Genomic DNA, 15,527 nt, shown 5'->3' with positions numbered 1-15,527 from the left:
CCTAAACTTTTCATACGAAACATTTTTCTCTATCCCTACTAGTTTTCGAGATATTTGACTGGATCACTTCAGATGGTCCACCCTGTATATAAAGGTATATATTTCATATACATAAAAAAATATACATAATATACATTTCCTTCATTATACAGCTAGCGCATATTATTTGCAAGTACATATATAGTATATATTAGTAATTCAAGATTGAATTATTTAAGCAATAAAGATCCAGCTTCGACCGTAATAGGCATTTAAAATTCTAGGATTGTATTTCTCACATATACGGTCTAAAATAAAGATATTGTGTATATTTTTTGTATAAAAGTTTTAAAATAATAACTAGAATTTCATAATTACTACTTTAATTTATTTAAACTTTTATACGTATAAAAATGTTTTATATGGAATCCAATCTATTTTTATGGATTTAAAATACGAATTCGGAGATGGATTGAAAATTTCCAATTCGTTTCAATTCATTTTCGTTTGCTAGGATATTATATGATAATTCGATTATGTATTGCTTTACTTTAGATATATGAAAGACAAAATAGGATTGCCTATAGAATTTATATAATTAATTTAATTAAATAATGTGTATTTTTTAGATCATCCATCACACATGCCAAATTCAGAACGACCGCTTAATGAGTGCGAAGAATTCTGTTGTATGTTTAAAGCAAAATTTGACACGTATTCGTTATTATACGGGGCAGAAATAGATGGAATTTCTTCGCAACAGCCTATAAGAGATACACTTGTTAACAAAAAATTTGAATTAATTGAGTTGAAAACATATCCAATGTATCATAAAAATATGTATCGTCAAATTCCCTGTGAAAGAGTATCAATGTGGTGGAGTCAAAATTATTTGGTGAAGACAAATAAAATTATATTTGGATTAAAAGACAGAAATAAAAAAATAAGAAAGATAAATGAGTATTCTTTAGATGATTTGCCATATCTTTCAAAGGTAATTTTGTTTAAAAAATTGTGCATGGTGATTTAAGGATATATTAATGTAAAATTATATATGTTTAATTATATTACAGGAAGATTATAGTATAAAAGCATGCAAACAATTCTGCAAGATCTTTCTAGATAATGTTAAAAGAATTGTTACTAAAGATCATAATGAGTGCATGTACAAGTTTCAATGGCAGCCAACAGCTAAAGATGTTGTAAATTATACTGAAGAACCTCCTGATAATGGAAGATTTTTCTTCTTGGAGCCATGGTTTATTGCTAAAGCAGAAGATTACATAAAATCAAAGCGTCCTCAGCAAGTAACAAAATCTAATAAGTAATTTTCATATTAAAAATATACTAGCCACATGCAAATATGAATGTATGAAATATGTTAAAGACAACGCATATATTTATGCACATATATGTGTGTATCTTATATGTTGCGTATTTTTTTAATACTTTTTAATTTTAAGAGTTATTATGATGACATTTTTTCTTCATTTACTCATATAAAAGTTATGATTTTTTAATTGATATTGCGTATTTCAATTTATAAAAAATAAGTGAAATACAATCCTTTTACTATGGTAAAAACTTGTTAAAGGTTTCACAAGTATGGAAGAATTTTTTTCAAATTTTTATATACGTATACATATATTTCGGAATAAAAAATATCTGTAGATTTCAATGACCCGGTCATTAGACCCAGTAAATGGAAAATTTCAACATCGGTGGAAGAGTAATAATCATTTTTTAGACAGTATGATACATAATTATTTTATATATTTTACGCAAAAATTTATATTTGAAATAAGTGCAAAGAGATCCTTTTATTTAATCAAAGTGGACATTAGTGTTTAATAATATTTTTGCGGGAATTTTACGATTTCCAGTTTATGCAAATACCGGTTTATTAGTCTTTTTTTTGCAACATAATTCTAAATTGAAGTTGGAATACGTAATGTAACAAACTAACAAGCAATTTAATGATACTGATGCTAATGAGCATCTTAAAATAAAACACTGTAAAGTTACGAAAAATATAAATATTTAAGTTATGCAATTAAATATAGACGCTTTAAGCTTATACATTTTATGTTACTGAACAAAATAAAAACTTTATTAGATATTAAATACTTCAACTTAAAATTTGCCTGATTGCATCCCTTACTTTCCGAAACATATATTTTGATATTCATTCAGGTCGAGTCAACTTTAAATGGAATTTTCCTATTTCTTTGAATTGTTTCCTAGCTTATTGGTAACAATAGTATACAGAGTGGTTCATCTTAATCCATCCAGTAAAATATCTTAAAATCCTTAAGTTTAAAACAAAAATGTTTCAGATAAATATTACTAAGTTACAAGAGAAAAAGATAATGACCTTGGTTCACTTTTAAAAGATATCCTTAAGGTCAGGCCAAGGTTATCTAAATTTTTTGAAATTATATTAATAAAATTTAATAAAATTATATTATTTTTTTTTACACATGACTCCTCTAATTATTCTGCATATAAAAAATATCGAACTAAAGAGACAAAAAACCAAACTAAACAGACAAAAAACTAATAGTTTATGAGACATTTTATACTTTATTCTGGTACATTGACATGAAATATTAAATACCCGTTAAACTGTTACGCTTAGTTTTTTAATAATTGTATTTTAATACTTTTATGAATAAAATAATGAGATGAATAAATTGGTTTAAAGAAAACACACAGTTACTCATTTAAAAAATTATCTATTTTGCTTATATATATCTTTTAAAGCAACTATGTAATTTCTTTATAAAATTATATTATTGACCTTAATATAAACGTATAACAAAATTAAAAAAATTTTAAAAGAGAAAAACATTATTTTAATCCTTATTTTTTCTTTGAAGTGACTAGTATGATTTTATTAGTTTTGAAATAGATGTATGTGTAAGAGAGATAATAACTTTGTAGATAAAACGAGGTAATTATTTTATATTTTATACAAAAGTTTGTAATGAAAATTGAAAACTTAAATATTTCAAGCTCATACATTTATTCTAATTCTAATTATATAATTAAACAAGACTTCATTACATATATATATCAGACACTTTGACCGAAAATTTGTCCGATTGCATTCATTTCTTTATGAGACATAGGTTCTAACATTAATCCAGGTACTGGTGGAGTCAATTCTAAATCACGTAGTTCATTTACTTTTATCTTTAAATCACTTCTTAGTTTATTAATGGCAGTATCACATTCTCTCTGATCTGTAATGTAATATATAATGTAAATAATACAGATTATAAAAATTAAAGAACATAAACTTTCTTGTTCTATATGTGTGTGTGTGCTTGTTTAAAATTACCTTTTTCAAGTAATTTTTCAGCTGCTTTAGATGACATCTTTAAAAGCAACGGCCCTACTGTTATCCAAGTTTTTTCATGCGACTGTTTTTGAAGTGCTCTCATTCCAACACGATCATCGTTTCGTCTCTTGTCTAGAGCGACTATTTCCTCTCGATCAGTGAGAATTTCGCCAGCTTTGTTTTCAACTTTTTCTAAGTGTTCCAATAATTTTTGCTGCTCGTCCGCCATCTATAACAAATTAATAAATGTATCATTTATTTATTTATATATTTTTATGCTATATAGAAAGGTTCTCATTCATGCTATATTTTAATGAAATAAACTTTATTATTTTTGTATATTTTTTAATTTTTATTGACATAATTAGCGTGAGATAAAAAATTGTACTAATAACATTATATAGAGAAGTAAAAAATACTTTTATTAAAATATTAATATGAAATATCTTATAATAAAAAAAAGATTGAAGATTAACTTACAAGTCTTAAATATATAAGAACAGTAAAAGATATTTTCATTACATTTAATCTTGAAATAACATCACACATTCAAAATAGAATTATTTATATTTATTTTAAGATAATGCTATACGCAAAGCTCTTTCTTTCCTAGCCTCTCTGTGAAGTAGTCTTTCCCTGTCTCTTTTCTTCAAAGGTTTTTGCTTGGGCATTTTGGAGCTGTTAATGGCAGTTGTATCACCCGATTTAAAATGAGTAATCTTATACTCATTTTCTATTAATTGTCCCAATCCTTTGCGATCCATTTTTAAACATGTTTTGATGGGATATTTTATTCCTTTCCCAGAAGGACCAAGACCAGCTTCCTCGTCCCATCCTGTATTCAAAAGCATTCTGTATCCTTTATTTTGCCTCGATATTCCATACATTGTATATTTCAGTTTCGGTTTTGTATTAAAGATGTGTAGAGTTGAACTTTCGTGTTTTTGTAACGTTGTTTCTTGAAAGGTCGCTTTACAGATTTCACAGTAAAACGCTGCATTCTGTTCCAGCTGTGTCTTATCTTCCATAACGTTGTCTTTATTATGCTCCATTGATGATTCTATAGGCAATGATCTTACTGATAAAGTACTTGTATTATTTATATTTGGAATATTTGCAGTTAACTGATTGATACTGCTTATGGAATCAGACTTCTTCTTCAATAACGCTACGATATTCAAATAATTTCTTTTTAAAGCTAATTGTGCTGCAGTAAGACCAGACTTATCTCTAGTTTTTTTGTTAGCCCCAAGATTTAATAAAAATTGCACAATCTCTAAATGACCACAATAAGCAGCGGACATTAATGGGGTCCAACCAAAATCATCAGACGAATTCACATTTTCTGTCGTCATGTGTTTTTGCAAAAACTTTAAGTCCTTTTGCTCCACTGCTTTTAACAATGTATTGACTGTGACTTTTGCTAGAATATCGTCGGAAAGTGTACTCTTCTTTGATTGTACAATGGAAGTTGGATTTGTGTTGGAGTTGTCTTGGTTTCCAGTGACTTTTAACCTTAAATTCTTTAATCTTGCTGATGGAGTATTGCTATAACTAGTTTGTTGAACAATTTCTTCATAGGTAGCCTTTGCTTCGTTACCTTGGAAAGCCAACTGATGAACGCATCTCTCTGGAGATTTATCTTGTATATTAGATGACTCCCTGACAAAGGTCTTCCATGGTATATCAATGTTGTGTCGTATATGTATCCACTGTTGCAAAGGCATCTTTTTTACGTCATACGTTACGTTGTCTTATACTACTGGCACACCTTCTCTTCTTTAATCGTTTTCTTGTTAAAATCTGTATAGAATCCTTATGAAATATCCTATCTTCTCAGTCCATATTTATCTTTTTAGGAATCACAAATAATACGTTCTTTTTTTTAAAATGTCGTAAAATACGAGTACAAACGACGAGCAATGTGTTGCTCTGCACCTTGTTATTGTCACAATAAAAGTTTGCAAAAAGACTTGGCAAAGACAAAATAAAGTTGTCTCAAAAGAGTATATAGATCTGACGCGTATTGTTCCCAGACGCGCGAGATGTTGTTATCGAAATAATACGTCGATAGCAAAATTTACCTCTGCTTCAACGCGCTATCACTGCAACTATAATCTGTTGCAATCGTCTCGCCTAAACGTCACGTAGTCACGTAAATCGCATAATTCACAATTAGGTTATGTACTTACGCCAAATACTCTCTAGAGAACTCAATGCGGGGAATTCAGTTCTAGGACGACACTGGGCAACAAATCAAAATCTACCAGACCAAAGAGAAAATTTTAAAGCGCATTTTTTGAAAGCGATTAAGTATTCAAAAATTTATAATGTGAAACAAGAAAAATTGCTTAAAACTTTGTAATTTTTATGAGATATCTTATTGTGACATATTTCAACGTAAGTCGCGGAAATATTTGCTCATGAATGAAATCCAATGAAATCTAACAAGAGAACCCAGTAATTCTGATTTTTTTTCTCTCTTTCTTTCTCTCTCTCGCACTTTTTGCATTTGGCATCTTCTCATAGTAAAATTACCTATTTATTTATAGGTCAATAATATTAAAAAAAAATAATTTTTACAAAATTCATATTTTTTAAATTATTTAAAAAAAAATATTATTGACATAAATAAATAGATAATTTTATTATAAAATTTTTGTATTAGAGATATTTTTTGATACATATCTTGAATGTTTCTGAGATATACGTTACGAAAAAGTTAATAATCACTTTATCCTTTGTTTAAGGATATAAGGATCGAGTCACATATATTTGACTCTTTAAAACTGTTTTTCCACACCAATATATATATATATATATACAGATTGTGAGGAAGTCTCAAAAGTTTTTGTATTACAAATGAGGTAGATAAATATATATATTTAGGCATTGAAAAGAAAAAAAAGCAAATGTATTGAGTGTAAACAATACAAACAACGTTAACTGATCAATTTTTAATCCACAGATTTGTCCACATTATTCTTAAAATATTATATTATTCTTGAAGTATTTCTACAGAAATCTGTTGATTCAGAATTTGTCGAGATAAAACGTTGAGAGAGGTTAGGTCAGGAATTATTGGCGGTGATCGTCGCATGACGCATGTGGTGTACACGTTCAGGTACATGAAATTTTTTAACTTGTAAATGGGATATCATTACGATTAAATAAAAACATGGCTTTGCCAACTTGGGCGAAGGTAGGAATTGGATGGTATGTGTACACAGTATCTTAAAAAAAGTTTCTTACGTCTGATTTTTGCATATCACGTTAACATTAACCTAAAAATTGAACTACGATTATCGTGCCAAGAAGAATAATTCCGAACATTTAGGATTTTTGACATTTATATAAATCAAAGATTTTAGATTTTGCGTTTGCTAGTCTATAAAAAAAAACATTTTTATATGATCTTTATTATAGAATGATGAATTTATATTTTGTAGGTCTGTAGCCACTGTTCTAGGACTTTATTCATTTGTGCTGTCCAAGAGAAGCATCAATGCTCAGAGATATGAGATTATGAAAGCTAGACAACGATTGCGCGACGTCAATACTGTAGAGTAATTTATTAAGAAGTAAAAATTTTTAAGTAAAGAAAGCCCAATTGTGTAGAGTACTAAGTTGGAAGAATGGCAGCATTACCACAGTTGGACGAGGATAAAATGAAGCTGGTGCAGGATTTAGAAATAGAAATGATGTCAGACATGTATAATCGTATGACATCTGCATGCCACAGAAAGTGTATAGCACCAAAATATACCGAGGCTGAACTAGGCAAAGGAGAATCAATATGTCTAGATCGTTGCATCGCTAAATATTTAGACGTTCACGAACGTATCGGCAAGAAACTCACACAAATTTCAATGCAAGAAGCAAAAATTGCGGAACAATCAAAAACAAGTTAAATCTATTATCATTTATTGTATTTGATAGGATCTTGAACTTGTCTATTATAAGTTGTCTTTAATCTTGCTTCAATTACGACACAGTTTATTAAGATTTGTGTCCTAAATTAAAAGTTAATGATGAACTGTAGTATATCATTCTGTATTAATGTTTTAAATTGCGAATAAACTAAATGTTATAACATGTTATAAATTTTTAATTTTCCAATTTATTCTCTCTCTCTCTCTCTCTCTCTCTCTCTCTCTCTCTCTCTCTCTCTCTCTCTCTCTCTCTCTCCTTTCCATGATATTAAATATTATAATCTTGTTAAATTTTACTGAAGTAGTTTATAAGTTTGTTAAAACTTATAAATTATTAACTACTTTGTATAAACTTATAAACTACTTTAAACTTATTTTGAAGAGATATTTATCTGTAAAAAATATAAGATTTAAATATTTATAAGATTTGTCTGTGTCATAAAGCCTTGGGATATATGGATCGTTTTAGATAAATACATTTACAAATAGTTTATTTTTCAAAATTTCATACAACACAATTTGCAAATAATAATATATTATCTAAATTTTTATTAAATTTAAATAGCAGAAAAATTTGGCTATCACTACTATTTCACATTTAACAATTTTTATTGATTATTCAAAATATAACTTTTGTCCATTCAAAGTAATTTTTTTTTGTGTATACTTTTAGACACAAACTTTTGTGATGTAGAAAAATTTTTGTTCTGACAATATACATATAAAATAAGTATTAATGCTAACAATACAACAAGAACACAATATATTAATTATTGTAAAAACAATGAATGAATTTATGGCAATGTGACAGAGTATGTACAAATTTAAATGTTATGGATTCTGAACAAAATTGAAGACTTAATGGAAGGTTTCTTATAGTCCTGTTTGGCAAAATAACCTCGCCGTTGTTAAGAAATAAAGTAGTAAAGAATAAATGGCTTTTTTTTGTTCTTGTCTAAATTCATATCACATACATAATATTTCAAAATATATTTAATATTAACCAGCAGTTTTATCTTTCACTGGACGAATTGTTGCCAACGCCAAAGTGTGCTGGCCGCCACCGCTAACTCGTACCAATGTCTTTCCCTCTAACTGCTTTCCCTTAACTAATACTGGTTCCTCGACATCTTTTACATCTCCCGTTCCAAGATTTCCATTGGTTCCCATACCCCATGAATATAAATCACCTATTATAATAAAAATAGAATCTTATATATATAAATCTTGTATTTTTTTTAAAAGAATAGTTAATTTCATATTATATCAACATTTCATATTACCAGATTCCGTGACGGCAAAAGATTCTCTACTACCCGCGCCTATGTCAATACATTTAGTGGAACTTAAAGCAGAAACTAATGTAAGCTCTTCCGCATCTGAGCAATTAGGTCCAAGACCAAGGCGACCATATTCTTTGCGACCCATCACAAAAACTTGTCCCGCGTCATCCAAAGCTATGGTATGGTGTTCTCCACTACTGATATGTTTCCATACTTTGCCGCTAAAGGTTTTTGATATTTGTGGATGAAAATGGATATCATTGTCCTTCAAACCTAAAATATTTTCCAGCAAATGCGACTTAAAATTGTGTGTGGAAAATATACGATTTAAAAAAATCCCTTTCTTTTTTAAAGAAAGAAACTTATTGGATTGTATATGTGATACACAACCAATAAAAAATAAAAGCCTTTAAGATACCTTTATCCTTCTGAGATTCATGTGAGCATCAAATTATTATATTACTACTACCGTTCTGTTGGTATTGAATTTTAAAACATCCGAAAAATTAATTCAGCGTGCAATTTTCATAACGACATATGCAGTATCGAATTATTGAAACACTTAAGATCTAGCTTTGATAAGTTAAAGATTTTTATTTTCTATTGGTCTGTCTTTCTCTTACCAATTTGGTGGAAATTATTTAAACCAAATACATATATATCTCCTTTTTCATGTTCCTTAGCAAAAGTGCAGAAATTTCCTGCCCATATATCGTCAAAATATAATTTCTTCCTGATTTTAAATTCAACTATGCCTGGAGTCAATAGCAGACCTATTCCTTGTCGTGTATTTCTACTGGCTGTACGTGCAGCTACTCGTCCTAGTTGTCCTTGTTCACCGCGTCCACAAGTATATACACGTCCATTTTCACTAAGTAACACTAAATGATCATTACCTGATGCTATTTTGACAACTTTTACGCCAGGTAATATTTCTATAGGAAATCGCTCATTTCCTTTCAACGTTAATCCCATAGAACCATGTGTATCCTATTCATAAATTTATCACACATAAATGAGATTTTCTTTTAACTAACATTGATTTATAAAAATAGTAATTTATAATAAAATAATTTGTAAAAGTATGTTTTACATATTTCTATATAATTTATGAAACCATAATATAATTTGTATATCCTTATAAAAATATAGTAACATAAAAGTAATACTTTCTAAACAAGAAATGATCATAAAAATTAATTAATAGAAAAGATATATACCCTAAATGTGCCCCAAGCAAATACTCGACCATCATCTAACAATGCAGCAGTATGGGAATCTCCTGCTGTCACCTGAATGGCTTTACCAGGTAGTTCAACTATACCCGGTACTGTCTCAGATCCTTCCTTGGTAGTGTCTCGTCCAAGCGCCCCCTCATCATTACATCCAAAAGTCAATACTTCTCCTGTGTTTCTCAGACATACATTATGCATAGCGCCAGCAGCTACAGTTATAACGTCTTGGTAATCAGTTATAGCTGCTGGACGCATTTTCTCAGTGACATCTTCTCCTAGACCAAGCTGTCCAAAATCGCCTTGTCCGAATACAAGCATAACACCACCGATTGAAAGCGATCGTAAGTCAGGTTTTACACTTAATCCTGTACAAGACAAATGTATGGAAATTACATTTACGCCACACAATCTCCTAACAGAAGGGCAATTTATATTAATTTGTGGAACATTTTTAGAGAATATCTTTATTTTCAATTCTTACAGAAAAAGAGACCGAAAAATATACTTTTCCATTCTTACAAAACATGTTCTTTTGGAACGAGAGATTGCATGGGTTACGATATTTAAATACGGGAGAAAAAATGTTTTCGGAATAAAACAAAAAATTGCTAACTAATACCTTGCTTCTTTTTGATCTGCTTTGGCGCCTTGTCCGCTTGCACGGGATCTTCGGCCGTCCGTTTTGTAGATTTTCGTGGCACTGCAACATTTTCAGGTTAGGTTCGAGAACGTTGTCATAAAACGCTTATCATGACTGTCACCCGCGTTTCGACGAGCGCTTTTAACGTCAGTATTTGTACACGTACTTACTTTTGCTATTATTTTTCGTGGATTGCTAATATATATTGTCGTTCGCTCCGTTGGCGCCAAAAGCTACAATGCTCCAAACCTCGTTATTGTTGCGCAACTCGAGAAGTACGTCGAAGAACAGACGGAACAGTACGCCCGGCGCCAACACCGCCAATCAGCGCCAACAGCCGCTTTAATCGTTACGGACGATTCTCATTGGTGGATTTGAATACGATTCGCGCACGGAGAACCGGCGGAACGGTAGGGAATACGATAAAACGTGCGGCGATCAACCTCTCCTGAGAAGTTGATTGGTTGCCATCCGACTGTTTTTTGCAGCTGTGTTCAACGTACTGCGTGCGATTGCCCGCCAAAACTACCTCGTTTACTACCTCGTGCAACTCATCCAAAGGTAATCAAAGCGAGTTTCATATATATAAGGGTCATTTCGACTATCCGATTATCTTTTAACTCCGATTAGAGTTACTGACTCGACTGACAGAATTACTTCACAAAATGATATTTATAATATACACTTTATTGTTTTTAATCTTTTTTCGATGTATTAAATATAATTCTATTAATTAATTAAATGAATTTGATAGTTTAATTTTGTATTACTTAATAAGATAATACTGATTAAATTAAGCAAAGTTGTTCGAAATGGCCTTTAGTATCTAATCATAGATACTGTTAAATAGAAAGTTTTGTAAGCTTCGCTTTAATAGCCCCGTAGTAAGCTTTGAACTGTAACGTTAATTTGCTCTAATTGTAAGGTCTAATAAACTAATTTGTAGTTTAGATCTGGTTAGTTTACTTAAAGCTTAATTAAGGATTATGGCTTAATGCAGCGCCAGGAAATTTTTTTGCTGGAAAAAACTTTAGAGCTTAGACCGAAAAGCTAAGTAAGTTTTATTACAAATCCTATTACAAATCCAGACTAAAACATATCTAAAAAAAGGTTTAGAAAAAGATTTTTCGCGTGATCTGTATATACGGCGTTTATTCATAGCTGGGTACTACTTATCTCCCATTTTGCTTTCTTATTTTTGTTGGATAAAGAATAAAATTCGCATATTTTGATATTTATAATATTTATGCACTTTTATGTTTTGTCGGAATAGGATCGAATTTGACAATCGGCATTTATACGAGCTTAGTAAGTTCACTCGTAAAAACGTTACGACCCTGAGATAACTAATATTTTATAACTTCTTTCAGTAAATTAATAAATGAAGGCGGACGCAAATACTACAACGCTCTTCGTAAAACCGGCTGCAGCACGTTAAGAAACTTTCGAAAATTCTGCGGTTTAATATCTTAGATGAAACCAAGACTAACGCGTTTTCCAGTTTAGCAGATTAATAACTTAGACCTGCAGTATTCATAGTCGGTTCTTATTTTAAGATTGTCTTACGATTAGTAATATCTTATCTAAGATGCTAATGCGATCGATTCTGTGATTCGATTATAACATCTTAGGGCTATAATATAAGACGGTCTTAAATATAAAAACCAATTATGTGCCACACAATTGGTTTTAACAGTTATACAGAAAAATAGATCTTTTTTTTGGGACCTGAATAAACGTGTTTTCCGATAGATTTTTGTTCCCTGAAAACGAATCCGAACGCAGAATTGACCTAACACGTCAGATTTCATAGAAAATTAAGGTTAAATGTGCCAAAATTGATATTTTTTGCCATATTTACCTGTTTTTGCGGCCAAAGTTTAACATTTTTTTCAATTTCGTTTACACCTCTTTAAAGTGCTATCTTTTAAGTATAAGATAAATTTATATTTATCTTATACGATACAATTATATTATAATGCGTACTGTCAAAGATTCCACGTAATTATGTTTTCAAATATTTTTACTGGACAGGAATGTAGTCACGCACTTTTGCATCCTAACTATTCCGTAAAATTGTTTATTTTTTACTATTTTAATTCATGTACTTACACATTTATAAATAGTAATGATCATATTATCTATTCAACTTAATGATTTATTATATGCTAATTATGCATATGAAAAAAAATCGTATTATAATATAGATATAAATTTATTTCATAGATAAAAGATAATACTTTAAAGTGACGCAAACGAAATTGAAAACAAAATTTTCTTTAGCCACAAAAAAAGTAGTAAATATGGCCAAAAACGCCAATTTTTGCTTCAATTTAGCCTCAATTTTCTCAGAAACCTGACGAGTTAGACTAATTCGGCATCCAGTTTCGTTTTCAGTAAACAAAAATCCATCGGAAAACACGAATTTATTCAGGTCCTTAAAAAGTGTTGAATTGAGTTATATGAAAACTGGCTTTAATTTTACGGAGATTAGTTTTAAATTATATTATTATTATATATAATCTAAGACTAGTCCGTCTTATTTCTGTATTATTTGCATATATTATCAATTTTAGATCTTTAGGACAATCGACGCCTTTTCTCTCTTTCCAAATTTACGATCATTAAGGTCCGATTATACCAACGATACTTCGACTTTAAGTGAAGCTTAAAACTCTCGCTTTCCCTTTTTAAAGCCGAGAAAGAGAGAGAGAAAGTTTTAAATCTCGCTTAAAATCACAGTAATGTTAATGCAATCGGGCCTAACGACATCAAAAGTATAGCGCGAAATTTGTCCATTTACAACTGTTTTGTGTTCACGAAATATTATATACGCGATCTGATTATAAATAAGAGCTTGGGTTGGCATGCGCATGTCATTTAACCCATTTCGTTCCCACCGTTCTACTATGTTTATACAGCATTCTTTTGATGTTTTTCTCCATATGACTACTCCATATGAGGTATATTTTCAATTTTTTATACATGTGGAGAAAAAAGTTTTTAAATACTGGATAAAAAAATTAAAAAAGATGTTGCCTTATAAATAAATAGAACAGTGGAAAGAAATGGGTTAGTGCAGGTAAATGGGCCACTTTGTAACATGACATTAAAAAAAACTGTCCAGCAAACTGGCCCTATATGTTTGTACTCTAAAGGTCGGTTACACCATTTCCGATTATTTGTTAAGTGTGCACTATGTTTAGTCAATTCTGTTTAACAACAGATGCTGTTGATCAGTTTCAATGAAATAATCGGTCGATACTAAATTAAACGGATAAAAAACAGCTCTAAGATATCTTTTTCAAATATAAATTCCTTTATTGATGATCTCTTTAATTTCGTAAACATAAAAATAGAATTAACAAAAATATGTTTGAAAGCATCAAATTTTATTTTTGTTTTTGCAACATTCGAGATATTATCGATAGAAGAATGTCAAATATATGGAAAGTTAGAATCTGATGGTAATATCTGAACATTTTGAAAAGGGCAAATGTCCATTCTCATGATAATATATCGCAAGTTTAATCGCCGTCGTTTTTCACGGTTCCGTTTTCATTACTTTTATCATTTATTATCTTTATTGTCGTTCATTTATCTCATTAATTTTGTTATTTGTATCCGTCATTTCTCGTAATTATGTCATTTGTTATATTAGTGCGAAGCATACGCATCTCGGTGATGTGAGTGAGGGTCGTGTGAGTATCATGAATTTACCGACAGTTATAACGTTTTTCATTGAGAACTAATGCGCACTCAGTGCACATTAAAGTTGTTGTACACAAATCGAATAAAAATGTATGTTTAATAAACATATAGAAACGAGTTAAAACCGGGAAAAATTCTCAATACATTTTATCACACTATTTGATAAAATATACACTGGACATTTTATTAATTGAGATATCTCACTTTTACATTTCCATCAGATCAGAGTAGTGTACAACGGCTTTAATGTGTACTAGTGCGCGCCAGTTTCGCCAATGAAAAACCATGGTGGAAGGGTAACATGGTGTATACAGTTTGCAAGCATCTCTCTCTGAATCTCCGATCTCTCCGTCCATGAATGCCAATAAAAGCCTGAGGCTGCCAGCTGCCCTTACAGCACAAAGTTGCACAAAAGTTGCAGCAACACTGCTGCAACATTGCAGCAACATTGCGTGTTGCAGAAATATTGCAGAGATTTTGCAGCGATATTGCTGCAAATTCTGTGCTGTATGGGATAAACATGGGACGATATTCATAGTCCGTTTTTATTTTAAAACTGTCTTAAATAATGTCTTAAGATACTAATACAGTCCTCGGATTGACTTATGACATCTTAAGATTGTACTTAAGACAGTCTTAAAAGCAAGAATCGACTATGAATACCGACCAGTTTCGCGTCGTGAAAAATTCGTACTGAATTTTCCTTGTTTAACACACTTTAGGCCTATTCTTTTTGGTTGAACTTTTGCACCAGTTCACTTTTCTTCTTCTTCTTTCCTGCTGGAGAGAAAAGGAAGAAAGATGAACTAGTGCAAAAGTTCAGCCAAAAAGAATAGGCCTTTTATGTTTCTCTATAAAGAGAACCTAAGATACATTATGATGTGTGTCAAACAAGGAAAGAAGCATTGGCTCTTAGCGACATCCATAGACAGAGAGGTCGGAAATTCAGAGAGAGATGCTTGCAAACTGTACACACCATGTTATCCCTTCCACCATGTGAAACACGCTGTTAGTAAATATAGCGGGCGAGCGTGTAACGGTGCGCGGGTGGCTCTTCATTTTGGGTAAGATTCCTGCGGAATTTGCATATTTACATGTAATCGCCCGCTATAATCGCGAGTTAAACGAGTACGCGATATGTAAGTATGCGTATTTATCGATCTGGCCACCGTTTTTGCTGAAAATACGACGATCTCTCGAGTAGGCTATCTCTCATTCGGCGTGAAGAATATCTATCAATCTATCGCTGCGATGCCGCGCGAAGTTGCCGAGATTCACGACGAGAGGTTTCACTGATTGTTTCAACTGAGCAAGCTCACGCGAGTTACAATACCAGTACGATCTTTTTACGAACAGATACATAATTACAAATACGGAATTGATTTGCCGTATACATTTATTAAA

At 30.9% G+C, this 15,527-nt stretch overlaps 4 protein-coding genes across 5 annotated transcripts in view; 2 read left to right on the top strand and 2 right to left on the bottom strand.

The window, feature by feature from the left end:
* LOC108769590 (decapping nuclease DXO homolog) overlaps positions 1-7,998 on the top strand; it is a 15,770-nt gene extending 7,772 nt beyond the window's left edge. Inside the window, exons 3-4 of one of the 2 annotated variants that reach the window (XM_018520629.1) lie at positions 609-973; positions 7,949-7,998. In XM_018520629.1, the coding sequence (XP_018376131.1) occupies positions 609-973; positions 7,949-7,984 (401 nt within the window). In that variant the 3' untranslated portion in view covers positions 7,985-7,998. Of the gene's footprint in view, positions 1-608; positions 974-1,052; positions 1,409-7,948 lie in introns of those variants that run through there. The other variant, XM_018520628.1, reaches the window with a different exon arrangement.
* Positions 3,055-5,394, bottom strand: LOC108769594 (G patch domain and ankyrin repeat-containing protein 1 homolog). The gene is made up of 3 exons (XM_018520633.1): positions 3,910-5,394; positions 3,323-3,551; positions 3,055-3,224 (listed from the first exon to the last, which is right to left on the bottom strand). The coding sequence occupies exons 1-3, from the start codon at positions 5,047-5,049 to the stop codon at positions 3,055-3,057; spliced, it is 1,539 nt and encodes a 512-aa protein (XP_018376135.1). The 5' UTR covers positions 5,050-5,394.
* On the top strand, positions 6,868-7,330 carry Tim10 (translocase of inner membrane 10). Its single transcript, XM_018520632.1, has one exon. It carries the CDS (start codon positions 6,958-6,960, stop codon positions 7,231-7,233), a length of 276 nt encoding a protein of 91 aa, XP_018376134.1. The 5' UTR covers positions 6,868-6,957; the 3' UTR covers positions 7,234-7,330.
* A 56-nt stretch (positions 7,999-8,054) lies between the features above and the next one.
* Rcc1 (Regulator of chromosome condensation 1) lies at positions 8,055-10,736 on the bottom strand. The gene is made up of 6 exons (XM_018520626.1): positions 10,583-10,736; positions 10,392-10,472; positions 9,758-10,137; positions 9,161-9,527; positions 8,538-8,810; positions 8,055-8,444 (listed from the first exon to the last, which is right to left on the bottom strand). Coding segments are annotated over exons 1-6 (1,293 nt in total). The 5' UTR covers positions 10,584-10,736; the 3' UTR covers positions 8,055-8,253.
* Between the last annotated feature and the right edge of the window lie 4,791 nt (positions 10,737-15,527).

Source organism: Trachymyrmex cornetzi, unplaced genomic scaffold (genome assembly GCF_001594075.2).
Source record: "Trachymyrmex cornetzi isolate Tcor2-1 unplaced genomic scaffold, Tcor1.1 scaffold92, whole genome shotgun sequence".
NCBI classification, from domain to species: Eukaryota; Metazoa; Arthropoda; class Insecta; order Hymenoptera; family Formicidae; genus Trachymyrmex; species Trachymyrmex cornetzi.
This window is presented reverse-complemented; position numbering and strand designations above follow the sequence as displayed.

Excerpts from the sequence above, each read along its gene's own strand:
- LOC108769594 (XM_018520633.1), bottom strand. The coding sequence starts at position 5,049 with ATGCCTTTGCAACAGTGGATACATATACGACACAACATTGATATACCA. Across the intron at positions 3,552-3,909 it reads AAGAAAGAGCTTTGCGTATA|ATGGCGGACGAGCAGCAAAA; the intron begins GCATTATCTTAA and ends AATTTGTTATAG. Across the intron at positions 3,225-3,322 it reads TGAAAAATTACTTGAAAAAG|ATCAGAGAGAATGTGATACT; the intron begins GTAATTTTAAAC and ends ATTACATTACAG.
- Tim10 (XM_018520632.1), top strand. The coding sequence starts at position 6,958 with ATGGCAGCATTACCACAGTTGGACGAGGATAAAATGAAGCTGGTGCAG.
- Rcc1 (XM_018520626.1), bottom strand. Across the intron at positions 8,811-9,160 it reads AAATAATTTCCACCAAATTG|GTTTGAAGGACAATGATATC; the intron begins GTAAGAGAAAGA and ends AAAATATTTTAG. Across the intron at positions 8,445-8,537 it reads TTTTGCCGTCACGGAATCTG|GTGATTTATATTCATGGGGT; the intron begins GTAATATGAAAT and ends TTATTATAATAG.